Source organism: Mustela lutreola, chromosome 2 (genome assembly GCF_030435805.1).
Source record: "Mustela lutreola isolate mMusLut2 chromosome 2, mMusLut2.pri, whole genome shotgun sequence".
Taxonomy (NCBI): domain Eukaryota; kingdom Metazoa; phylum Chordata; class Mammalia; order Carnivora; family Mustelidae; genus Mustela; species Mustela lutreola.
Window position 1 is genome coordinate 55,324,363 of NC_081291.1, and position 26,575 is coordinate 55,350,937.

The 26,575-nt window shown below is 44.9% G+C and overlaps 1 protein-coding gene across 3 annotated transcripts in view; it reads right to left on the minus strand.

The window, feature by feature from the left end:
- NR2C2 (nuclear receptor subfamily 2 group C member 2) overlaps positions 1 to 26,575 on the minus strand; it is a 102,110-nt gene that overhangs the window by 7,818 nt on the left and 67,717 nt on the right. For 2 of the 3 annotated variants that reach the window (XM_059161828.1, XM_059161827.1), the window contains 11 exons: positions 20,357 to 20,557; positions 18,276 to 18,378; positions 15,700 to 15,879; positions 14,629 to 14,776; positions 13,780 to 13,873; positions 10,330 to 10,463; positions 9,123 to 9,300; positions 7,852 to 7,973; positions 6,866 to 7,005; positions 2,782 to 2,919; positions 1,478 to 1,583 (listed from right to left, as the gene is read on the minus strand). In XM_059161828.1, the coding sequence (XP_059017811.1) occupies positions 1,478 to 1,583; positions 2,782 to 2,919; positions 6,866 to 7,005; positions 7,852 to 7,973; positions 9,123 to 9,300; positions 10,330 to 10,463; positions 13,780 to 13,873; positions 14,629 to 14,776; positions 15,700 to 15,879; positions 18,276 to 18,378; positions 20,357 to 20,557 (1,544 nt within the window). Of the gene's footprint in view, positions 1 to 1,477; positions 1,584 to 2,781; positions 2,920 to 6,865; positions 7,006 to 7,851; positions 7,974 to 9,122; positions 9,301 to 10,329; positions 10,464 to 13,779; positions 13,874 to 14,628; positions 14,777 to 15,699; positions 15,880 to 18,275; positions 18,379 to 20,356; positions 20,558 to 24,731; positions 24,944 to 26,575 lie in introns of those variants that run through there. The other variant, XM_059161829.1, reaches the window with a different exon arrangement.

Here is a 26,575-nt window from a genome sequence, read left to right on the forward strand (position 1 = left end):
TCAGGAGGAGCAAATAGTACGAGAAAAGGCATAAAGATGGGAAAAAGAAAAATAATGAATGCAGAAACAGATGTCAACCATCCTAGAGCCTTTTTTTTGGGAACTTTGAGCCTTGTGAGAAAGCCTCCCTTCTCTCATTTTTGGTCCCAACTCACTTGGCTGGCCACCTCCTCCATCCCTGGGTCCCTGACTAGATTTTTTTTTTAAGAAACACCTACTTTCAAAGGCCAGAGAGCTGCTGTTGTCATGATGACTCTCGTGTGCTGTGGCCCTGCCAGCAGCCCCCAGAGGGGCATTTCCATGATCTTCTGACCATGGGCATGGTGTGGGAGTAGGCCCATGGCTTCTCAGGCGACAGCTTGCCCACATACCTGGCTGGATGTATGAACTAGGTGTGGGTGCGTTACCTGGCAGTCCCAATCCCCTGTGTTCCAAGGCTGAAATTACGAGTCATGGTGAGTGATTCGAGGAGAAAATGGATCCTGCTTTGGCAAAAGGTGTGTCTGGGTCATGGAATTATGTTTAAGGCAGAGGATATTCTCTGCCATCAGGGCCAGCCACAGGCCCTCCTAGTCACACCACAGAAATGGTCTTCCTAGGGCCTGGGGCATTTTCATTCCACGGGGTACCTCTGGACTAAGGTCAGTGAAGGCAACACCAATGAAGAAGGTGGGGCCATGAACTTCCTGGTCAGTTCTGATCAAGGGTTTACTTTGAAGGAACAGGGCCGCCAAGGAAATACTAGTTTGCCTGATGTGAGCTCAGTAACTCATGTAGCTTCTAGTGGGTTGGAAGTGGTCATGATCAAAGAGCTCCTCCACTCCTTGGCTGAAAAGCCTGCCAGGCCTTCTACTTTAATTGAGAATAACTTCCCTGTTGAGATTTGGACGAGAAAGGCTCATGTGTGTGTATGTATACATACATATATATGTGTATATGTATACATATATTTGTTGCCCAACCATTACAAATATTACAAATTGACTTTTTGCCCAAATAAAGGGACTTAAGAAAATCAATTACCTGAGGGCAAAATTACTATTTTCTATAGCCCACTCACTCATCTGTAGAGTCAGGTATGGCTTCTGTCAATGCAAACTCTTCTGTGAAGGATGCTGGCTCTACCTCTTCAGCAGATGCAGGCCAGGGGGTGGGGAGGCTCTTCCAGGCAAGGGGGTCCCTGTCAGCCCCCAAGGAAATCACACAGGAATGACTCCAACCCCTCATCGTGTTCCGGAAGAGCAGCCCAAGGTCTTGCCCACTGTTTACCAGCAACACTGGAATGGCCTAGGATTCCTGACCCTCCCACCTAGCACTTTCCAGAGTTACCACCCATGAAATGCAGGAATTAAAATGTGATCAAAAGGAGGCTCTTCCAGCCTGCGGGGGTGGGAAGGCTGCCAATTTATATTTGCGGCTAGACTGCAGTTGTGCTCCTTTCTGCCCCACAGCGAGATCGTGTATCTGTGTGCCTCACCGGTAAGTATCTTCCGAGTAGGTTTTCTGAACATAGTCCTGCAATTCCATCTGTGCCTTTTCTTGGAATTTTTCAATCTGGCTTGTGCTGGTCAAACCTGGGTGATCTGAAAAAAGAAAAGTGCCCCCAGATTGCCCCATGAGAAAAGTCTCACTTGGCAGACTTCTTAGTACTTATTTTTAGTTAAACCTTTGACAAATTTCTCAAGTACAATATAGACTGAACCCTGAAGGGGGTCTGGTTTGGCTATTACTGCTAGAACACTGGCTTTTGCTCTGTACTTGGCCAGGCCTCAAGGTTACAAGGAGGGGGCTGGGCTCCTCAGTGGTCACACCAGCCTCAGCAGCCCCACCTGGCTTGCTTCTGGACACCTGGCTTCCTACCACTTGAGAAAACAGAGTTTTAGAACTATCACCCAAGATTACAAATGATCCTTTACCTCCTACATATTTAATCACAGAATTTCTCCCATTTATATTAGCTACTTTGCTGTTCACGAGTGGATGGCTAGGGAGGAAGAGAGGGTTAAGCTGTGTCCAAACCCTGCTATTAAGGACAGCAGTCAGGACAAGAGCCAGCCTTAATGACCTCTGGAGGTTTAGCGAGAACAGATGAGAGGGGGCAGTGAGGCCAGCTGGACAGTCCTGCCTCTTCTTCAGGTGCTAACCTACAGGGACAGCTGAACGTGGGCACTTTGAGTCTCTACTGGAGGACATACGCTAACAGCCTGAAAACTGGCAAAAAGGAAAGCAAAAGAAGTAAAAACAAAACAAAACAAGGACACTGAGGGGGTGCCTGGGTGGCTCAGATGGCTGGGCATCTGCCTTTGGCTTAGGTCATGACTTCTGGGTCCTGGGATTGAGACCCATATCGGGTTCCCTGCCCAGCAGAGAGCCTGCTTCCCTCTCCCCCTCTGCCTCTCTCCTCCGCTCATCCTGTCTAAAATGAAAAAAGAAAAGAAAAAAAAAAGGACACCGGATAATCCCTTTTATTCTGTGCTTAATACTGGTAAGACTGGAGTAGCATACTCTATTTGGTATGCCAAAGTCTTATTTGGCCAATGGTTTAAATTAGGATACAGAATAAATCTATTCAACATATGAAGTCACCAGACACCATGGCATATGTTTTTGGGACCATAAAGGCAACAATTTAAAAGAATGTATGTGTTTATGTTGGCTAGCAAAGCACAGCTATTAGGAGAACATTTGGTCACAATCTGGCTGATGACTTGACAACAGGTTCATGTTCAGAAATACCAGTAGACAGGTGGAAAACTTGTGAGTCCCCGCCACATATCTTACCAGGACTAAAGAGAACTATAGCTTTAAGGTATGCATACTCATAGCCATCTATATCCAGCTTCGCCATACTGTTACAGAACTCCTGAAGCTTCCAGATGTGCTCCATGACTTGCTTTATCCGGTCTCCAGAAAGTTTATCTAGAAATGAACATCACAAAACCCCCTGAGAAAGGCTAGTAAGAACAATAACATTAGCTTCTTTGAGGAGCCACAGATTGAAAGAGAAAATTATTTTCCTTTTTAGTGGAAAACCAGTTACCTTAAGATGGTTAAGAGCCTCATTTTCCAGGTGAAGGTGAAGTGACAACAGGTATACCCAAATGCCACTCTGCCATATATTCTTTCTCAGCAACAAACCCCTAGACCATCAATTCTCCCTGGCCCTACCTTTGGCAGAGCCTGTAGGTACAAAATGATAATCCCCCCACCTTTAAAAAAAGATTTTATTTATTTATTTATTTGACACACAACAGAGAGAGAGAGAGAGAGAGAGAGAGAGAGAGAGAGATATAGATCACAAGTAGGCAGAGAGGCAGGCAGAGAGAGATAATCCCTTTTATTCTGTGCTTAAGACTGGTAAATCGATTCTTAGCATTGTCAGGCTAAGACAATGCCTATGCAGGCATTTAATAAAGATTTATGGACCTGATCATTAAACGCTGACATTTTTTAAGCTGTGGAAACAAAATTTTATATGTTATCTGTTTTAATCTTCCTGACAACATTTCCTGAAGATACTGGTATTATCACATGCAATTAAAAGATAAAGGATAATCCAGGATCTATAAAGAACTTCTCAAACTCAACACACACAAAACAGATAATCATGTCAAAAAATGGACAGAAGACATGAACAGACACTTCTCCAATGAAGACATACAAATAGCTATCAAACACATGAAAAAATGTTCATCATCACTAGCCATCAGGGAGATTCAAATTAAAACCACATTGAGATACCTACCACCTTACACCAGTTAGAATGGCCAAAATTAACAAGACAGAAAACGACGTCTGCTGGAGAGGATGTGGAGAAAGGGGAACCCTCTTACACTGTTGGTGGGAATGCAAGTTGGTGCAGCCACTTTGGAGAACAGTGTGGAGATTCCTTAAGAAATTAAAAATAGAACTTCCCTATGACCCTGCAATTGCACTACTGGCTATTTACCCCAAAGATACAGATGTAGTGAAAAGAAGGGCCATCTGTATCCCAATGTTTATAGCAGCAATGGCCACGATCGCTAAACTGTGGAAAGAACCAAAATGCCCTTCAACGGACGAATGGATCAGGAAGATGTGGTCCATATACACTATGGAGTATTATGCCTCCATCAGAAAGGATGAATACCCAACTTTTGTATCAACATGGATGGGCCTGGAGAGATTATGCTGGGTGAAATAAGTCAAGCAGAGAGTCAAATATATGGTTTCACTTATTTGTGGAGCATAACAAATAACATGGAGGACATAGGGAGATAGAGAGAAGGGAGTTGGGGGAAATTGGAAGGGGAGATGAACCATGGACTATGGACTCTGAAAACAATCAGAGTTTTGAAGGGGCGGGGGGTGGGAGGTTGGGGGAGCCAGGTGGTGGGTATTATGGAGGGCACATATGGCATGGAGCACTAGGGTGTGGCATAAACAATGAATTCTGTTATGCTGGAAAAAAAAAATACAGGATGCCTGCTTAAAATTCTCAGGGGGAAAAAAAAGAAAAAAGAAAAAAGAGATTCTCTCTCTGCCCCTCCTCCCCCACTCTCTCCTTAAATAAATAAATAATAAATTCTCATTTGTGAACAAATCTAACTTATATATAACAAAAATCTAACATATATAACAAAATGTTATAGGGTTTTAAAAAAATCACATCACTTTTAGGGACACCTGGGTGGCTCAGTCCGTTGAGCATCTGCCTTCGGCTCAGGTCACGATCCCAGGCTCCTGGGATCCAGTCCCACACTGGGCACCCTGCTCAGTGGGGAGCCTGCTTCTCCCTCTCCCTCTGCCTGCCGCTCCCCCTGCTTGGACTCTGACAAATAAATAAACTCTTTAAAAAAGTTGTAAATAATAAAATCACTTTTATATTACTATTCCAAAAAAGTATTAGACAAAGTTATAACTATTCACTTGATTCCTAGATAATCAAACACCTTGAATGCCTAGTTAAAAGTGTAGCTCAGCTGCAATTCAGCATCAAGTATTAGTCCTGAATCCTGGGCATGCTGCCTTGAGACCATGTCTTTGGTTCACTCTAGACTCAGAGGACGTGGAGAGACTGCACTGGCTATCTCCTGGTACAGATGCAGTTGGGACTAGGCTGCCAGATATTAGATGGTTGCCACAGATCTTTCTAGAAGACAGTCACTTTCATTCACAAGAGCAAGTGGGTGAGGCAACTATGTTCTGGACTAGGGGTCTGTGTGGCCCAAGTTTGTACCCAGCTCTTCCACTTGCTGCTTCACTTGGGGAAAACCAGGGACCTAACTGCACACAATCCCTCTAGGGCTCTGAGAATTTGTTACGGAGGAAAGAGTAACCCATTGTGAGAACAGAAAATATGTATATTGGTCTCTGCCCCCTGGTTCCTGACACAGAGCTCTCAAAGCCCTTGTAATTTCTAAGTGATAAGAGCATTAGCAGCACCTGTTGGTCTAATTTTTTAAAAAAAGATTTTACTTATTTATTTGACAGACAGAGATCATAAGTAGGCAGAGAGGCAGGCAGAGAGAGAATGGGAAGCAGGCTCCCCGCTGAGCAGAGAGCCCGATGCAGGGCTCAATCCCAGGACCCTGGGATCATGACCTGAGCCAAAGGCAGAGGCTTTAACCCGCCTGAGCCACCCAGGCGCTTTGTTTTTGACCTTATCACTGACAAAGAGCTCCTCTAACCCTTATAAATTTTCATGTGTTAAGAGGACTAGAAGCATCTTTTGTTCCACTGAGGTATCTCTGGGTGGGACCCCTAATGACCCCTGGGGAGAAAAGGCCACTCAGAAGCTTGGCATTTCCAGCTCCAACCCTCATCATCCAGAGAGGGGAGAGGGGCTAGAAATGGATTGAATGATGGATGGAGTTCAGAGAACTTCCAGGTTGGTGAACACACAAACACACAGCAAGGGTAAAGCACCTCAAGTCCACAGGGACAAAAGCTCCTGTGCTTGAGACTCTCCTAGACCTCACCCCATTGAGCTCTTCATCTGGCTGTTCATCTGTATCCTCTATCCTTGAGTTCTGTGAGCTGTGCTAGTGAATTAATCCAACCCAAGGGATAGCCTGGATACGTGTGTGTGTGTGTGTGTGTGTGTTGGGGGGAGGATCTTGTGGGACTGAGCCCTTAACCTGTGAGATCTGACACTGACACTATGTCTGACAGTGATAGAATTGAATTAAATTATTGGATACCCAGCTGGTATCTCAGAGAAGTGCCTATTGTGGGGAAAATACCCACCACACTGGTGACCATATGTGTCAGAAGTGTTCTGTGTGAGTAGTAAAGAAGACATGCAGGGAAGAGAAACACAGTAGGTAAGAACTGTGTTTTTCTTTCACCCACACGAGTGAAAAACTACAACTTCTTCCATTTATAACCGTCAATCAAGATGAAAGTATAAGCTTGGGCGCCTGAGTGGCTCAGTTGGTTAAGCAACTGCCTTCGGCTCAGGTCACGGTCCCGGAGTCCCGGGATCGAGTCCCACATCGGGCTCCCAGCTCCATGGGGAGTCTGCTTCTCCCTCTGACCTTCTCGCCTCTCATGCTCTCTCTCACTGTCTTCTCTCAAATAAATAAATAAATAAATTAAAAAAAAAAAAAAAAAGATGAAAGTATAAGCTGTGATTACTCTGAAAACATCACTAAATACCTATGTATCAGGAAGCTGGCAACTTTTCCAATTATCTTTTTTTCCTCTTTCATATTCCTTATATGAAGACAGTGAGGTGAAAATTTAAATGTTCTCACTGGTGAAGACCTCAGGACTTCAAAGTTAAGCTATGCTCAGCATGTGGAAGCTGTGGCATGCCGCAGCTGGCTAGTTTGCAAGGGGCCGGCCTGAACCGAGACACAATCCCCCACAGCCCCAGCCCTACCTTCCTGGATGCTGTTCTGCAGGTGGTTGACAATGGCTGCCAGGATAGTGGAGAGACTCATGACCTGGGCACACTGGGCCAGGCCAAGGGTGAAGAGCTCGTTCCAGCAGGCCCGCACCAGGCTGGTGTTGCAGTCCTGCCTGGGGACAAAAGGTTGGGGTGGGTGTGGGTACATGCTGGTATTCTCCTGGTCCCAGCTTGCCCCAAACAAGTAGATTCAACAAATATTTCTTGAAAGTCTATGATATGTTATTTTTGGATCATTCTCCAAAAACAGCACTGTCTTTAAACTAAAGTCCCTCTGAGGATAAACTATTTTCTTAACAAAGACACTTTAGGCACTTTAAATTCAGTAATGAGAAATCAAAATGGGTATGACTAAAGTGTCATCTCCTACAGCCTTCTAAACCCACAGTAGCCCTGGTGTGGCTGTCAGGAGATGCTGCAGCGATCCAAAGGCTAGGAGCCGAGCGTGGTCTCTGAAGGGGGCTGGGAGACACACCTTGCACCTATGCTCGAGAACAGAGGGCCTGCAAACGCTGCAGGGGAGGAGCTGGCATTGGAGCACAGAAAAAGGGGCCAGCCACGTCAGCTTTCAGCCCTGCCTTGGAGGATCTACATCTAGGACGGCCTGGTTGGTGCACTGTGAACGGTATGACCTTATCTGAGAAGCCCCCAGGTGCAGCTTCACTCTACTTGTCTCAAGATTTCAGATGACTCCTGCCTTCTGTTCCACTAGATCCCTGACTCTTAGCACCAAGTCCTCAGCATATGGAGAAGGCCTAAGAAAAGTTTGAGGAACACTGAAGCACTGGCAGCCATTGTCCTCAGCTCCTAGTCCATGGAGTGTATTTAATACGAAAATCAGCATCACTGGAGCAAGACCATAGGTACAAACTAAAAGGGTCCTCAGATACCTTCCAGGTCATTCCTAACAAAGGGAAGGCTTTTGCTAAAGGATACACACAGAGAAAAAGGCCACTTACCCAAGTGCCTGAAAGGCTGGGATTGACCTGGCCCAGTGCATGGAGAGGAAAAGCAGGCGGGATGCTGACTCGCAGATGTAGTGCACATTGAGGTACTCTGGCATCGGGCTAGGCATCGTGAGCTGGAGAAAAGGAGGCACACAATACAGGAGGTGACGGAGAGACAGGGCATGGCTTTGTCTGTCAATGTGAACTGCTGTCATGTCTCAACAGAGAGCCTAAATTGTGTGACCTCTAATGCTGAAGTTCTGGGCAGATCTCCTGATGAAGCCTGTGTCCTCTGCAGCAGGGGGCTGGCACCGATGCCCTGTGCTCCCTGGCCCAGTGGATTAGGCTCTCGTGGCCCTTGCAATGTGGTCAATGATGGTGACCTCCCAGGTCACTCACATAAAGACAAACTTTTCAACTCTTGCCTCAGCTAAATCAGTATTTCTTCTAAGGCAATTCTATTTTGAGCCATAAGTTAAAATCTAAATTAAATCAGGGACAGGGGTCAACTTCACAGCTAGTAGGCATCTGGCAGGTGGCGGGGGCTGAGCAGAAGTCTATGTGATGGGAGGATGAGATCCCACCACCAGAATGTTCAGGACTGGGTTCTAGAGCTCCACTTTCCAGAAGGGGAATTAATGCCTTTGATGCTGGAATCCCATTGATGACCTATATTCTTGGCACTGGTGGGCAACTATGAGCAGGGACCCAGTCTTCAGTGATTGGTCAGGCCTCTGTAGTAAAGAACACCGAGGGGACAGTCTGTAGCCCTAGAAATTGAGAAATTGAGAAATTGTGGCTTTGGGGAACGTGGGAGTATGTTTCTGAAGTGAGGCCAGTGAAGGAGCATGTGGGGAAGACTAACATCCTTTTTTAAGGAGACAGGAGATCTATTTTCTGTGGCGCAAGACAGCAAGCAGTCATGACCAGCAGTCAGGGACGAGGGCTGGCTGCCTGCATGCTCGACCAGACATTTGCCTGTCTGAGCCTATGCTGGAGCCTGGCCGTCTTGGAAAGCAGAGAAGGCAGAGCAGTCCAATAAGAGCTCTTGCTGGGCAGCACCATGTCGGCCCCTCCTGGCAAGGACAGGCCACACCTGCTTCAGGGTGTTACCTTCAGAGCCAAAACACTATGAGCAAAACACAAGTGACAATTCTTTCTAATGAGAATAGTGTTCTGGTACACAAGGTCTGGATCCAAACAAAAGCCAAGAGTATGAAAGATTTTAGCTTCAAACTGTAGGCTGGGGAGGCTGTGGCATGTGGTTGGCTGAAACCACTCACCTTAAATGTGACATGAGTGTCTGAAAGGAGGGGCCCTTCGACCTCAATGATGGGTGTGGATTGGTCTCTGCTGATCACGTGGATTCCGCCTCCTCCACTGGCATCTATCCCATCTGCTAGGCTTGGAGGTGAGGAGCTGTCTGTGGTATTAAGTGCTTTAGCTAAGGTATCAAATGCCCTGTGAGCAAAAATGAAGCAGGCAGTATTGTGAATCCACAGTTTTAGGAGGAGAAGAATTCTAGCTGATCTAGAATTACCTAGATCTAGAGAAACAATACAATGGGGAAAAGATCATTCAAGTCTATCTGTTGGAGGACACGATAATGAGAGCTTCTGAGGATAAATGTATCACTTAGTTCCCATGATCTACACATCATCACGGGTACTAAGCGATATATTATTTATTTTCACACATAATTTCCATTTTTCACAACTACTCTCCAAGGTAGAACCTTCTGCATTTTACAGATGTGAAAGCTGAGGTGTAGAGATGTTAAGTAACTTTTCTAAGACCAACCATCCAGTAAGCAGTGGAACCAGAACTCTACCTAACTCAAATCTCATTCTCTTTCCATTGGATCTAGATCTTAATTTTGCTATCAGACCTCAAGAGAATACGAGGACCAGGGTGTTCCTGTGGCCTCCGGCTGTGCATCTGCCCAGCCTGGCAAGACAGGAAAGAGTGGCCAGTCCCGCAGGGAAAGGGGCAAACACGATAGCTGGGCGGTGGGGAAGAAATGCCGTCTGCAGCCAGTTACTCGTGTCTGAGACCAGCTAATGCCATCTGTCAGTAACACCCTGAAAGACTAAAGCTCTAGACTATTTGGAAAAAAATATACATGAGAAAAACAGGCTAAAGCAGAAGTGGGAAAGGGATGAACTATTAATGTTTAGTCAAAATAAAGACTGATACATGTCACACCTGTCTACTGAAGGGTTTTCCATGCTTCCACTGAGTCACTAAGTCATTTCCTTTTTCATTGTTTGGAATGAAAAACAGTTTTGATTGTTTCATATCACATAATATAAATGGGTCCATGTTCCCATAGTTACAATGTTAGAAAGAAGACAGACATGCAGGAACACTGTGACGATTTTACAATCCCTGATTCAATACAGGGTGGGGGGTCAGACTGCTGCCACCCGCTCTCAGGCAGCAACAGAGTGTGGGCGTCACTGGGGAGCGTCCACAGTCACGGCATCGTACCGGGTAATTTCACTCGCAGACTGGTCCTCCGGCTGCATTTCCGAAGCGTCACCATTGTTCAGGGATTCACTTAAGTTGGCAAGGGAGGTTACTACATTTGCTAGTGTGCCCAGAGCTCCCTGGCTTGTTTCAGCCTATTAAACACAAAATAAGAACATTAAAGATGAATACATCAACACACACACAAAAGGCTCTCAGGCCAATGAAGGTATAATGTTAGTTTAAAAACAGCTTCTATGGGGTGTGACCTTAACAGGGCAGGAGGTGGGAGATCTTTTTGGTGATGGAAGAGTTATGTGTCTTGATTGTGGTGGTAGTTACACAAATGTACACATAATAAGGTAACGCAACAAAAACAGACAAACTGGATGCCACCAAAATTTCAACTTCTGTGCTTTAAAAGGTATTAAGAAAGTTAAACAGAAGGCCTGGCTGGCTCAGTCAGTGGAATGCACAGACTCCTGATTTTGGGGTTGTTGAGTTAGAGCCCCACGTTGGGTGGAGAGATGGCTTAAATATAAAATCTTAAAAAAAAAAAAAAAAAAGAAAAAAAACAGCTATTAAGAAAGTGAAAAGACAACCCCCCCTTTCCACACACAAAAGACAACTCACAGAATAGGAGGTATTTGCTTACAAATCATTCATTTTAATAATGGTTTAGTAACCAGACTAACTCTTATAGCTCAATAATAAAAAGACAAATGAGTTTTTAAAAAATGGGCCAAGGATTTGAACAGGCATTTCTTCAAAAAGGATATATAACTGGCCGTTAAGTACATGAACGGATGTTCAACATCACTAGAAATGCAAATCAAAACCACAATGATACCATCTCACACCCAACAGGATGATTATAACCAAGAAGACAACAACAACAGGTGTTGGGAGGATGTGGAGAAAGTGGACCCTCACACACTGCTGGAGGGAATGTGAAATGGTGCAGCTGCTGTGGAAAACGGTCTGGCAGCTCCTCAAACAGTTTAAACACAGAGTTACTGTATGACCAACCATTCCACTCCTAGGTACATACATAAGGGAAATCGAAATGTACCTCCATAAAAAACTTGTGTCCAAATGTTTGTAGCAGCACTATTCATAATAGATAAAAAGTAGAAACAACCCAAATGTTCATCAGCTGATGAATGGATAAGTAAAATACGGCTGAGCCATTCAATGGCTTAGTATCCGGCAATAAGAAGGAATAAAATGCTGACACATGCCACAACATGGATGAACCTCGAAAACATTATGTCAAGAGAAAGAAGTTAGTCACCAAAAGCCATATATTGTAAGATTCCCTTTATATGAAATGTCCAGAATTGATAAAACCATAGTCAGAAAGGAGAGTAGCAGTTGGCGGGGGCTGGAGTAGGGGGAGGGGGGAGTGAAAGCTTAATTGGTACAGGGCTTCTTTTTGGGGTGATGAAAAATGTTCTAGAATCAGGTAGTGGCGATGGTTGTACAGCCTTGTGAATATACTAAAACCACTGAACTGTGTACAGAAAGTGTGAGTTTTCTGGTAAATGAATTGTATCTCAATAAAAAAAGAGGAAAGCAAAGACATACAGACACAAATGTCTGCTGTGTCTAGATCATGAAAGTGAAAAACTAGAACAGTGGAAGAGACCCTAAGCACAGCACTGCTTCATAAATCCCAGAACCACCACGGAACAGAACATGGTGCAGCTGCTAAAAGATGTGGGCCATCACGACGAGGGACACATGGCAGGAATGGGAGTGAAGTGAGAAAAGACAAAGACCAGGTGGCCAGCACCGTGAGGATGTCACGTCCTGGGTGTTGCGCTGTGCGGCAGGCCTGCTGCATAAAAGGCCGGGGGCGCCTGTAGAAAGGTGGCATGGGATCTCTGTGAGACTCTGTATTTAGTCCAAGCACACTGTTTTGAATTTTAGTGATTTCAAAGTCGATGGCTGAAACACAGCTTCTGAAAAGAGCTATCTTTAGGTGCTCTGTCTCTACCCTATCATTCATAACAACCTCCTGGGATGGGTATGGTCACTTCCACAGCACAGAGGCAGGAATGGGGTGCAGCACATGTCTGATTCTGCAGCAGCTTCCTCTTCATTACTACTTACATAGCACACGGTGTCTGTCCCTTCTTTTCCATCCAGTGATCACGGCTAACTCCTTACTTAAGGAGAGCTCCCTGCACGCTGCCAGCTTTAGGAAAGTAACTTACTCCAGTTCCTCTGCGCCCCCGTGTGGCGGCACCAAGGGAAGCAGAGATGGAGGAAAGGGGGCGCATGGCTACCAAGAGCGGCGCTGGGCTCTGGACCCAGGACCAGCTGACCCTGGAGTCTCTCGGTTCTTAGTCTCAGTCTCTGTGTGGATGGCACCGCAGACAAGCTGCTGTGAAATCCCTTGGCAATCAGGTCTTAAGGTTATTCGGGCCTTCCTTTCAGGCTTCTGGTTTCCCTCTACCCCACTAGGCATCCATCACTGTCCTAAGTGTCAACTTGACACTCAGGTGTGATGGCCATGTTGCACGCAGCACCAGGGCCCAAGGACAGGAAGCTCAAGGCCCAACCTCAGGACCACAGGATGGAGGGCCCTCACTGATGCCCTTCTTTCCCAAGACAGGCTGTTCTCACATACTGAGTGGGCACAGCGATGTGCACGTGAATGGACTGGAAGGAAGCCTGTGGGTAGGACCGCTCTGGCTCTCAGGGCAGTGAGCAGCTCTGCCAGCTCTGTTACCAAGTCCCTCCTTTTACAGAAGGAATACTGGAACTCAGCCATGGCTTGCTGCTACTTCATCATTATTGGGTCACATCAGGAATGAGATAAGAAATATAATTCATTTTCTTGCCTAGATAAAACCCCAGTCCTTCGTTATCTTCATGGGGATTAGCCAGCTATCTCTCTCCTGGATTGACAAACACCTCTGTTCACAACATGTTAAATTCCCTATGGCTGATTTGTTCTTAGTTTTGCAATTGTCAGAATCCTGACTGAACTTCCTCCTGCAGATCAACTAATTAAAAAGAATGGGGTGTGGGGGGGTGGATAATGTAACACTGTGTGTCAACCATACGTCAATTAAAAAAAAAAGATGAACTAGGGGCTTTTGCAAAAGGACATCTGAGGATAAGCAGCCATTTCCACAGCATACCTGTAGTTTGCTAATGTGTGTACTGGGGTGGGGTGGGGGTTGTTATTGAGATGAGAGCCACTGAGTTTTCACCAAACTTAACTCTAGACCCTGACATGTAATAATGACTATAACCAGCCAGCCCCAAGTTTCTGAAAAGCTGCCAACATTCCTAAAACAAACCATAGGATGGCTATATAAGAAGAAATAAACAGAGATGCGAAAGACCAAGCTAACAAGGTAGTCTCAGAAGCTAAGAAGAACAGAGGGGGCACACATTCAGAGAAGCAGTCTGCACTGCAATACAGAGGTGGAGGAGAGAGTAAGTAGAGAACATCACCTTGGAATCCGTGGCCAGGAGAACTGTACCATCCTCACGTATCAGAGGCTGTTGGATGTTCACAAGCATCCCTGGATCAAGAAGACCTGTTTGTCTATTTAAGACATAAAGAAACCCAGAGTAGCTTCCAACATTTAACACACAATATGATCACAATGCATTGCCCTGTCCCTTTTACAGTGGCAAAGCTGCCTGAATAGCAGAAAAGCTCTAACTTGACTCGGTTATCGAGTGACTGAACCATCACCCCTTCTCTCTAGAATGAGATGAGCACAAAGTTGGGCCTACAGCCTGAGACAGGATGCCACACAGATACACATCCCCTTGGCTTCCACGCTGACCACAGACTGTAGCCGCTTTGTTAAATAAAGCCAATGTGATCTTCAGAATATCACCAAGAATTCTCAACTCTAGTTCTCGCTAGGACACAGTCTGGATTTCTTGTTTTCCCTTTTTGTAATGAAGTTCAATAGATTACATGGAAAAAAACAAAACAAAACAAAACCATAGACGTCAACTTGTGTTAACTCTTCACATCATTTGGGACTACCCTGGGACTTGGGCCTTTTGTCTATACTGCAGAGAAACCCTATCTTGAATTGCAGAGCAACATATGAATAACTACAGGACACAACCTGAGACCCCCAGGCAGGAGAAAAACCCCATCTTCAGGTCCGTCCACAGGTGTGACTGGAGCAGCTCCAAAAAGGGTGGGATGAAGCAAGACAAGGCTGAAGGCTGGGACAGTGGGGAGGGAGCCACATACGCTCCTTCCAAGAACATCCAGGCCTCCTCTGATCAGCTCATAGGCTGATGGTAGTGTTGCCCTTTGTCAAAACAGAGACTGACCTTGCTCCATCTTTATCTGCCACAAATGTGGGAGTGGCTATCAGAGGACTTCTCAGGTCCTTCCGGATATAGATTTTCTCAGTTGAAGCAGCACAATTGCTTGGTTTCTCCCGTTGTACATCAAAGGGCTTCCGTTCACTCTGCACAGCTTAAATCACAACATAAATATTCATGTTTAGATGAACAAGTCATTACAAATTACATCCTTCATAGGAAAGTCTTCCTTAGTAAGTCTGCTACTATAGGGATGATAAGCTCTGGTGCTAGACACATCTGGCTCAATTTTCAGAGGGCTTTTTAGCCAAAGGGAAGAAAAGCTCAAAGCCAAACAAGGCCACTCTTGGTCTAAAGAGTGCAAGCTCACTGCCTGCTAAGAAACTTCAGCATGGTCTTATGGGGGGTCCACACGGAGCCCTCCGGATTTTCACTTTTTGCTGCTCACAAAATGCACTTTCCAGGAAGGGAAATCTTTATCCATCTTTAAGTGGGCCCTTAACAGAGAGCTTGTCCAGGGCCACGTGTCATAGAGAACCATTCTAATGTCCAATTCAAGCCTGCATGGCTTCTGCAAATTGTTTAATGGTGTGTCAGCTTTCTGTAACACTAGCAGTCTCTCCCTCCAGCAATCTGGTTGAGAGAGCTACATGGGCCAGAAACAACTGAAGGAAATAAAGATCTTTTTTAAAAGAAAGATAGTATGAACCCCAGATCCAATATGTAAGAAAGCTAAGGGGTCCTATTTAGAGAAGGATGCTGTGGCTGAGAGAGGTGCCATGTCTTCCCCACGCCTCACAGCTCCCAACTGGCAGAGCTGGGGTTTGATACTCCAAAGCCTGTGTTCACCCCATTGCGCTGAGTTGCACGCCGAGTTATCTGGGGGAGGCTTCCACACACATCATGGAGAATGGTCAATCGCAGCAGCATGGGTGCTGGACCACCTAGCTGACAGAGAAGGGAAACAACAGGAAGCCTCAGTGGATATTTTCCTCTTAGAGTATTTTAAAGCCAGGTATAGAAATCTTGCTTCCTCCAACTAGCTAACTCAAGTTGCTTGCTCACACAGTTACTCACATTCCATCTTCATGCCCATCTCTAAGCATTTTTTCAGCCGGCAAAACTGACAGCGGTTCCGGTGGTGTTTGTTTATGATACAGTCTTGGTTGCTCCGGCAGCTATAGGTCAGATTTTTCCTTACACTCCTTTTGAAGAAACCTTTGCAACCTTCACAACTAACAGCCCCATAGTGACGGCCTAAAAGGAGAAAGAGTGTGTGAAACAGATCACCAAGAGAAGAGGTGGTCCATCAAAGGCCCGTTTCTAAGGGAAGGCCATCAAAGTGACCAGGGCATGGTATCCGGTGAGGGCAGCCACGGGACAACCATGAGCCTGGGCATGAAGCACGGCACTTAGGTCTTCCCCTAATTTTCCTATAATCTTTAAAGTAGCCCTGTGACATCACGATAGAAAAACAGAAGTTCCGATAGGTTACATGACAGCTGGTAAATGGCATGACCTAACATGCAGCAGGAGCTCCCAGAGGATGGCTGAGCGGTACTGCCTGCCATGCACACCTGGTCGTGGCCCCACAGAGCCGGGCTCCTGAAGCCTCCCAGTGCTCCTGTCCCACCAACGGTGGCATGTAGCAGAAGCATGCGTGTGCTGTTCAAGGACCCAGGGTCCGACTCCTCTCTTTACTCTCTCGGTGTGAGTCAGGTCCTGGGCCCTAGAGCTACCCTGGGGGAGTGCAGAGGCTATGGTTATGTAGCCCCAAGGTGAGGGAAGGGTACATGCCATGTGGCTCACTTTGGTTAGGTATTCAGACTCTCTTGGAAACACAGTTCTAGAAATACATTTATTACATACAGTTCTTTTTTTCTAATCTGTACTTTGGTGTCTCTAACTTCTAATGCCCAATGACATTAGAAAGAGCCCCCTACCTCAGAGCACCCTCCCAAATATACCAAATGCTTCCACATGCATGACCCATCCTTTGTTCCCAGCTGGCAAAGAAACATGGATAAGCTCTCCTGGTTTGATCTTCTGTAACCCAATATCATAGCTACATTGCTAAGAAACATTTCACCAGATCATCACTGATGGCAGCTACTGAGCGTCCCACTGTCCTGAACTCTGGCATGCAGAGCCATTCCCCAAGTATGTACTTGGAAGGTCTAAATTTTGTGTCTTGAAGAGTAGTACTAAAGTTGCTGCGTAGACATCATTTTTCCTTCCTTGCAGTGTATTTCCTTAGCCTCTCTAGACTTTAGAGGGACATCTGTATCTGGAGACTGTGGTACTATAAGCCTATGATTAGGCTATTCCTTTAAGCCCAGAAGGGGACTGACAAATGGGGAAGCCAAGCAGATTCTGTGGCCTCATTCTTATGTCTATGCTTCATTCATTTGTTTAAAAGTTTGCAGAGTGCCTGTCCTGGCTGAGCAAAAAGCTAGGATATAGAGATGGCATGTTCTTGCTCTAACAAGAAGAGCCCATTCGGTGTGGAAGTTGGGCCTGTAACAATCAATTGTAAGAGAATGTAACAAATGCCAGAGCCGTCTACACAAAGGATGACAAGGACACAGGCAGCACTGGCTTCAGAGAAGGGGTGGGATGGGCTGGGTTTTGCCTTGTTCAAGATAGGAGTGGGAACAGAGGCAGGGCACCATGGCACAGCAAATGGTACCATGAGCTAGGAGGGGACTGGAGCTTCTGACATGGATGTTTGTGGATGTTTGTCTGGGCTGTCCTCCTAATATGCTTGGTCCAACCTTCTGTTTTAACCAGGACCACAAAGTGTCCAAAGTTCCTGGGAATTCTGTGACTACAGAATAAAGTTGAATCACAAAACTCAGGCCTGTTCCCACAGCACAGCTGGAAAAGCACCTTATTAAATCCTTCTCCACCCTGTGCTCACTTCGGTAGCACATACACTAAATACTTCTCCATCCTTCCTGCTTCCTGCCCTTCTTACCTTCTATAGCTCCCTGGCATTAGCAAGCTGAAGTCTGAACTTCTGGGACAAACATTTTCTCCAGTCTCCTTTCACTCACATCCTAATCACAGAAGTCCAGGAGCTCTTCCCCAAAGACACACCATGGGTGTGGACAGTAAATTCACCAGGCCCTGGCTCCACCAGCCAGAACACCCTTCTGCTTTACCAACATATTCAACCTCCAAGCCTCACAGAATTTGACTGCCGCTGGGGGACCTTGCCTGAACCTGAGGCTCCAGCCAGGATCTCATGCTCTCACCTCCTTCATTACAGTAGTTACCACACAGGGTTATAGTGAGCGGATGACAGAGAAAGTTAGGATGAAGAAGAGAGAGATAACACATGTTGTGAAATAGCAAAGCACTGTGCTAATACTACCCCCAAATAAATGACTGCTTTCTTGGTAGTACGTAAATATTTGACACACAGCCCAGATTTATAAATCACAGAAACAGTGTCTTGACTCCTTTTGATTCTAATAATCTGACAAACAGGTCTGCTTATTTGTATCACTATCCTGCTCAGAAAAGTGGAGTTCATGTTTTAAAACCTACAAACCTACAGAAAATGTTCTCTCTCTAATAATCCTCCAACCTCTATTTGGTTCATGATACTGGACCATGATGTGTGCCTAGCAAAACCTAGGGTTACTTACCAGAGGCTTTGTCGCCACAGACCACACAGTATTCTACTACCTGTGGCCGCTGGACGTCGGCCTTACCCAGCAAGCGCTCCACAGAAGCAGAGTCCGTGACGATCTAAGAAAAACCCGGAAATAAGCAAAGTGCTATTAAAAACCAGATCATAAAAAAAAATTAACGTTTAACTATAAATTCCTAATCTTGAGTTTCTAAGCAGGAAAACCCTGGGCAGAACTGGGAAAATCCTACTTGACAAGTTAGTGACATTAGGAATGGCCCTGTTGCTCCCCTAGACTGCACCCCTTCAGTGGTGATGATAGTTGGGGGGCATGTGTCCAAGGTTAGGCACTGGTTTTCACTCACATACTCTCCCATCTGGCTAGCATAACTCGGATGTCCAGGATGGGGGGCCATGTGGAGAATCACATGCAGTGCTCTGACATGAATGTACCGCAGGACCTTCTGGCTCCTTCTCTAATCCCATGAAACAGCTTGGAATGCATGCAAAAAGGTATATTTGGCAGAGAAATAATCAAGCTTTATTAATTAATATACCAGGTCTCTCCTTGAGGCAGCTGGGCGTAGAAAGACTAGAAACAGGCGACCTCTGAAACCTGTTATTTCTCCTTCACTTGCAGGTGACTTTCTAGGTGACAGTGTTACTCACCTGGAGGAATACTGTAACTGCCACAAGTATAAGAAAGTGAAAAAATTGCTCTTTAAATAATGTACCAACAAGAACCATCATGGTTATTGCTGTGTGATGGGAATATATATAGAAATTACTGTGTAAAATGATCTCTTACAAAACATGCAACAAAATCAACAGCCACCTTCTCATGAACAAGGAGAAGTCTAAAAAAGCAGGGAGCAACTTTAATTTCAGTTGATCAGAATGTACTCTGGGAAAGGAGGCAGTATTTACTAACTACATTATGAAGAGTCTCAGAAGTGCAGTTCTGAAAGCTGAACATCACTTGTGTTCTGAACCCAGTTCTATCAGAAGAAAAAAAATCCTTCCCTTATTTTTCTCCATAGTACAAAGTCCCTCCCCACTCAAAACACATGGATTCTTAGCAGCATTATTCATAAGAGCCAAAAGGTAGAAGCACCTCAAACATCCAACAACAGATGACTACATAAAGTGTGGTCTATACATACAATGAAGTATTATTTTGCCTTAAAAAAGAAGGAAATTCTGACATAGGCTACAAGATGGATGAACCTTGAGGACATTATGCTCAGTAAAATAAACCAACTGCAAAAGAAAAAATATTGTAGGACTCCACTTATGTGAGGTCCCTAGAATAACCAAAGTCATAAAGACAGAAAGTAGGATGATGGCTGTCAGGGCTGGGGGAAAGGAGAGACCCAGAGTTCACAGGTGCAAGTAAGGACAGAATGAAGAGCTAGGACCATGCCTGACGACCTGGAAAAGATGAAGTGAGATTTAGGAACAAGTCAGTCCCCATCTGGCTGTGTCCAGCCCTAGGTGGGGCCCCTAAAATAACAGGGGCCAAGAATTGCCACCATCCAGCTTAGGTTAGTTAGAGCATTCTCCAGTGGCCTTAGTACCAGCTTGCTCAGGCCAGTCTCCTGTGGGCCACAGACTGTCCTGGCTCAACTTCTACCCCATCTGAGCACTGAAGCTTGCTGCCTCCTGGGCCTTGCCACTCACTTGCTGGTTTTTTACTTTAAATATTATTTATTTATCTATCTATCTATTTATTTATTTATTTGAGAGGTAGAGAAAGACAATGAAAGAGAGAGAGCATGAGATTAGAGAGGTCAGTGGGAGAAGCAGACTTCCTGCTGAGCAGGGAGCCCGATATGGGACTCAATCCCAGGACCCTGGGATCATGACCTGAGCCGAAGGCAGGTGCTTAACCAACTGAGCCACCCAGGTGCCCCCTCCCTTTTTTTAAATATATATTTTTTTATTTTGGTTTTTTACTTTAGCCAAAGCAGCAACCTAACACACTTGTAGGTCCTCGAAGGACCTTCTAGAGATGGACGTGGCCTTCAAGGCAAAGGAGGAGTCAGAAACAAGTTTGGCAGCTGAAGTGCTGAAACAAATGCCTGTCAACAGCCTTACCTGGATCCTGCCAGGGACAAGGTTGTCCGAGGTGGTAAATATGAGCTGCTTAGCACTGGATGTCTCCGGGGAAGCCAGGATCACCTTCCCAGTTCCAGCTCCATCTGGGCTGGTCAGGATGAACTGCTGCTTGGGGGATCCGGAGGCGTCCACTGCGGTGACTATCTGGATCTTCTGTCCTGTCTGCTGGTCTGTCACAATCTACAAGACACAACATGGAGGCTGCTCTCATGGAGTATCATGTGACTCGTGTACTTGCAGGTACTACTGCTCAGAGTGGTGACTGCCCAATGCCGTCCTGGAGTCAATGCTGGTCTAAGATGTAGTTTCACCAGTGCATGGTGAAATGAGAAAAATGAAACACAATCGTGAGCTTTTCAGGGACCAATTTTCATGGAGCTAATTTTATTTCAGGATGATATCATTCCTACTATTTTTAATTAAAATGTCCTTAGGGGCAGTGGTGGGGTCCTAGATGAAGGTGGTCAAAAGATACAAACTTTCCGTTTTAAGATTAAAAAAAAAAGGGTACTGGAATGTGATGTACAGCATGGCGACTATAGCGAACTCTGCTGTGTGGTGCATCCAAAAGTTGTGAAGAAGGTAGATCTTAAGAGTTCTCATCACAAGGAATAAGCCATTTTTTCTTTTCTTTTTTAAAAAATCTATATGAGATGATGGATGTTAACTAAACTTACAGTGGCCATCATTTCATAATACAGGTAAGTCATTAGGCTGTACATCTTGAACTTACACAGTGTTGTGTGTCAATTATATCTCAGTAAAACCAGAAAAAGCAAAGTCCTTTTATGAAATGGAGATAATATTAGTAGATGAGTTTAACTTAAATAAAGAAAGAAAGAGAGAAAAAGCCTTGTCCCAGGCATAATAAAGTCCAGAAAAGTTGTGACCCTGAGTTCTCCAGAGGCTCCCACCATTCACTGTTCAGGGGGCCAGCTGTCAGAGTCTGCCTCTTTCCAGAGTCCCTGCCTAACTGCATCAGTTACGATCGAAATAGTAGCTACAGCAAGAGAGACTTGTCATTCCTGCTCAAGAAATTCTCTGAAGCTGTCCTGCCTTCCTCAAGGCTGAGTGCCCAGCTTTGGAGCACTGCCCACCTTCTTCCTGGGGCACCAGCAGTCCCTCACAGCAAATAGGATTTTGGGGGCTGCTGTGGGTGGGCCTTGGACAGAGAGAGAGGTACTACATCTCTGGCTGGAACTCCCTTTCCTCTACAATATTTATGGGCAGGGATGCCTGGGTGGCTCAGTTGGTTAAGCCACTGCCTTCAGCTCAGGTCATGATCCTGGAGTTCTGGGATCGAGTCCCACATCAGGCTCCCAGCTTCTTGGGGAGTCTGCTTCTCCCTTCTCATGCTCTCTCCCTCTTTCAAATAAATAAATAAAATATTTAACAACAACAACAACAAAAAATATATATATATATATATATTTATGGGCAGGTCTGGTATCCGTGCTACATCTTGATAGATGCTGACTTGTGACATAGCATTCCAAAGTTCAGAAAGCAAACTCACAAAGACTCTAGCACAACAGCTTTGCCAACTATCCAATATGGAAAACCAGACAATGCTGGTTGGTTCAAAAGAAAATGACAAAGACCCAATCACTTAATTATGTTTATTTAGAGTATCCACTATATGTCAAACTCTGTTCTTTGTACTAGGGAGAGGGACATGAACACAACAGAGCTCCTACCCCGTGGAGTTAACCTTATATAGGGGGAAACAGACCATGAACACTGATACTGCAGAATATCAGTCATGGTACGTATCATAAAACTAAAAAGCAGAGTAAAGAGACAAAGCGTGTCAAGGGGAAGGAGGAAGAAGGGCTGCTTTAGAAAGAAAGAGCTCTCTCATGGGGGTGATGCTGAGCAAAGACCTGGACGAAGCAAGAGAGGAAGCCATGCAAATATGGGCAAAGTATGTTACAGGCTGAGGGCACAGCAAGTTCAAGACCAGAAAGAAGAGCAGACTGGGGATAGATGATACATGAACAAATCCTTAGCTGATAGTGGGGCATGAATCCCAGCATACCATCATTTGCTACTGAAAGGTCAAAAGATCTTGAAGGATGAAGAAGAACAGATTTAGCGAATGAAAAGAAATACCTTTCATTGTTACAACCTGTAGCATACATACCCAGCTTCCCCTGGAAAAGTAAAACATGAGACAAAGGGGCACCTGGGTGGCTCAGTGGGTTGGGCCTCTGCCTTTGGCTCAGGTCAGGATCTCAGGGTCTTGGGATGGAGCCCCACATCAGGCTCTCTGCTCAGCAGTAAGCCTGCTTCCCCCTCTCTCTCTGCCTGCCTCTCTGCCTACTTATGATCTCTGTCAAATAAATAAATAAAATCTCAAAAAAACAAACAAACCCCCAAAACACAGAGACAGAAAACTTTATAAGAATTCTCGTTTAAACACCCCCCCCCCCCCCCCACTGAACTGAAAGGCTGGCTGACACACACACTTCTCTCAGCTGCCACAGAAGGCACTCCTTCCTTTGTTAAAAGAGAACAAGCAAGCCTTTGAAAAGCCCTTATAACCTTGAGATCTGGGAGTAAAATGTCTGACTTCCTTTTCATGTCTATCAAAACTTATCTCCTTCCTAAATTATTTTCTCTGTTAAATAATGAAACGGTCATGTGATTTGAGAGGGTCTTTCAGTCACCAGCTATAACAAAGGCAAGGCTAGTAGAAGTCCTTCACATGTTCAGAGGTGACACACTCTGCACCTGAGTACACACAATCACTGCCATGTCACCGCCTTTGATGCTATTCCCAGGTCTCTTGGTCAAGGTATAGCAGGTATGGGGCAGGGGTGGGAGGTAGGACTGACTGGGTCTAGACAGGGACTAGTGGGGCTATATGTAACATATCATATGTAACAATGAGTGTGGCTCAGATTATTTTTTTCTTTTTTCCCTTAAAGACTCAGGCTCACAGAGGCCAAGGGTGACCCTTAGACAAACAAAGGCCTTGCTGACAAGTATCAGCAGACGGATACCTGTTTAATGAGACCAAGGAAACATCAAATTGAGGATGTATCCAGACTTATTAAATCTCCCATGGAGGGGTGGAGAAGAGGTGTTGTTGGTAGAATCATGTCCCCTCAAGAAAGATGGTTATATCTGATCAAGTTGAGTCCATACTGGTTGAGGGTGGGTCCCAAATCCTGTGGCTGGTGTCCTTACTAGCAGGCCTGTGATGACAGAGGCAGAGAGGAGTGTTGTGGCTACAGGTAAAGAACACTGAGGACTTTTGGTCACTACCAAAAGCTAGGGAGGAAAGCACAGAGGGATGCTTCCCTAGAAACCTACAGAGAGCATGCCCCAAGCAAATACCTGGATCTTGGGCTTCTGCAAGAAAATAAATTTTGTTGTTTTAAGGCCCCAAGTCTGTGGTAATTTGTTATGGCAGCCCTAGGAAATGAACGTAAGAGGCAGACTTTATTTAATCTCTTCACTTGGAACAAACATTCATACTTTCTGCTTGTATGCCTTGTTTTCTCTGTGACTTTTTTTTTTTTTTTTTTTTTTTTTTTTTTTTTTTTTACAGAGGGAGTGAGCAGGGAGGAGGCACAGAAGGAGAAGGAGAGAGAGAATCTTAAGTAGGCTCCATGTTTAGCACAGAGCCTGACACAGGGCTTGATCCGTGACCCCTGAGACCATGACCTGAGCTAAGAATTGGGACGTTTCACTGACTGAGCAACCCAGGTGCCCCTCTGTGACTCTTAAGGCCTTCCAAGCCTGCCGACACACAGTATTGCTACAACTCGTTTTGAAAAGGTATTATTTGTTCCAATGTGACTGATATATTATGGAATATTCTGTGCATAATATAAATCTTGTGTTTATGCAGGATTTCTCCTGAGAAATAGCAGACACACAGAAAATGACCCCCAGGTGAGCAATATGGGAATAGGTAGCTCAGTGCACGTGGTGTTGCAGCTTTCCCTGATTTCAGATCACTCATTCACCACAACTCCAGAGCTACAATCCTCTCACATTCCCTCTACAAGCAAGCTTCAGGCCTCTTTCAAGGAAAAGTGCCATATTTATTGTCATTATTATGTATTTCTTAACCATTTAATGTAGGTAAAACTGCAATTTAAATTAAATTAAATTCATACTTGCTTTTTTATGTGTCACCAACAATTTTTCAGTGTTATGCCACCAACCCCGTATACCCCCATAAGCCCGGTAGTTTCCAATGCAGAATTTTGCACAGTATGGAAATTTTTAGGAAAAGGTATATCACATTATAGCACATTATAGCAGAGCTGACAACATACTCTACCGGCCTAAGGCCCTCCCTACTTCCACCCCCAAAACATCTTAATGTGACCTGACTTACTGCCATTCTCCTCCATGTTACCCACTCTCTGTTCCAGCCAAGCTGGACTCATCATTCGTGTTGTAAAGGAGAGTCTGCAAATGGACAGCCTGAAGGCAAAAAACAGTCACTGTATAACTTTCGCTTGACCTCCCAGAGTTTAAAATTTAAAAAACTGGTTGCCAATAACTGAGGATAGAGTATTTACCATAAAAATCAGATTTACAGTTCTTGTGACAAGCTGGTAGCTGTCCCCACCCTAGCCCCAAGTTCCCCTGTGGTTATCGACTGGCTGTTTGTGGCTGTCCCTTTGGATGGGGCACAGGCTCTCTGTCTGGCCCTAATTCCCACCCTGCCCACCTTCTCTACTGCCACCTGGTCCTGTAAACACAGGTCTGTGATCCTGAAATAGGGCTTTGCAGCTAGAGCTATGAATGGAATGCTCATTCTACTGCTTCCCAACTAGGTCACCGTGGAACAGGTATATGAGCTTTGTGAGGCTGTTTTCTTATCTATAAAAAAAGGATTACTAAGAAAGTGAACGATATGTTTGAAGGCAGCTGGTACAAGACCCAGAACATAAGAGGACCTCGAAAAAAATATTTCCTGCTCTAAGCTCTCACATACTTCTCTACTCACTGGGAAGGTTTGTCTTACCACTTTCATTTCATCGAATCTCTCCCTCTGACCTGGGCTCACTCACTCACTCATTCATTCCTCAAATACTTACAAAGGGTCTTCTCTATGCTGGCCACTTTGCTAGATTACACGCATTATGGAGATGGCTCCTGCTCTCATGAAGCTTCTATTTTAGTGGAAAAGTGGCAAAAAACAGAACAGCCAATGAACAATTTGTGATAAGTGTTATAAGGGAAAAGATCTGGCTAGAGTAGGAAAGAGTAACACAAGCACTTAACTTTTTAGAGACATCAAGAAGGCTTCTGTGTTAAGGTGGCATTTAACTAACACAGGATTCAAGGCTAAGTAAGAAGGGAGTTAGAAAAAGGTTTAGGGAAAAGTGTGTTCCAAGTAATGGGAAATGTTCTGGCATATGGAAAGTCCTAAGAGGAAGGAACTCTTAGAACTGACATCAGGCCTATGGACAATGAAGGGTGGCCCAGGAGCCTAGGGAGGGAGGTGGGCTGGCCCTGGTGGAAGTCAGGATTTCTTCCAAGTACAACAGGAGTCATTCAAGGGTTTTGCCCTCCTAAATAAGGGTCTTCAGGTTTCTTATGCTATTTTATGTCTATCTTATATACTATTCTATACAAACACATACATTTTAAAATATATAAATACATATAAAATTTGTCACACTGTTCCAAGTCAGTGTATATTAAAGCATAAGAAAGGACAACAGAAGAGATAATTAAAAGTAAAGGCAAAGAAACTCTGTTAAAATTTTTTTTGACCTATGCAAAAAGGTATATGAATCTTTTACTCAAATACAAATTTCAGTTCATGAATAGTTAGTGCTACTCACAGGCAAAGATCAAACAAATATACTCTCCACTCAGCCTCACTAATTCAATCCCTAGAACATTTATGTAGATAAAATATTTGGCAAAGCTTTCCTCTCTAAATAATACAAAACAGTGTTTTCTAAATACATTTAGGCCTTGAAGTGAGGGAATGATGGACTTTGCATTTTAAACAGATATTCCTGGATGCTGGGTGGAAAAAATATAGAACAGTAAAAGTGGAAGCTGAGAAACTGTTCGGATGTCCCTGGAGGAGCCAGGTGGGAGCTGAAGATGGGGGCTGTGGGACTGGAGAGCAGAGGACCATTGCAGGATGCATACGGGAGGGAGAAGCGACAGCACATGCAGGTGGGTACAGAAGTGAGGAGTGAAGAATGAAGAGCC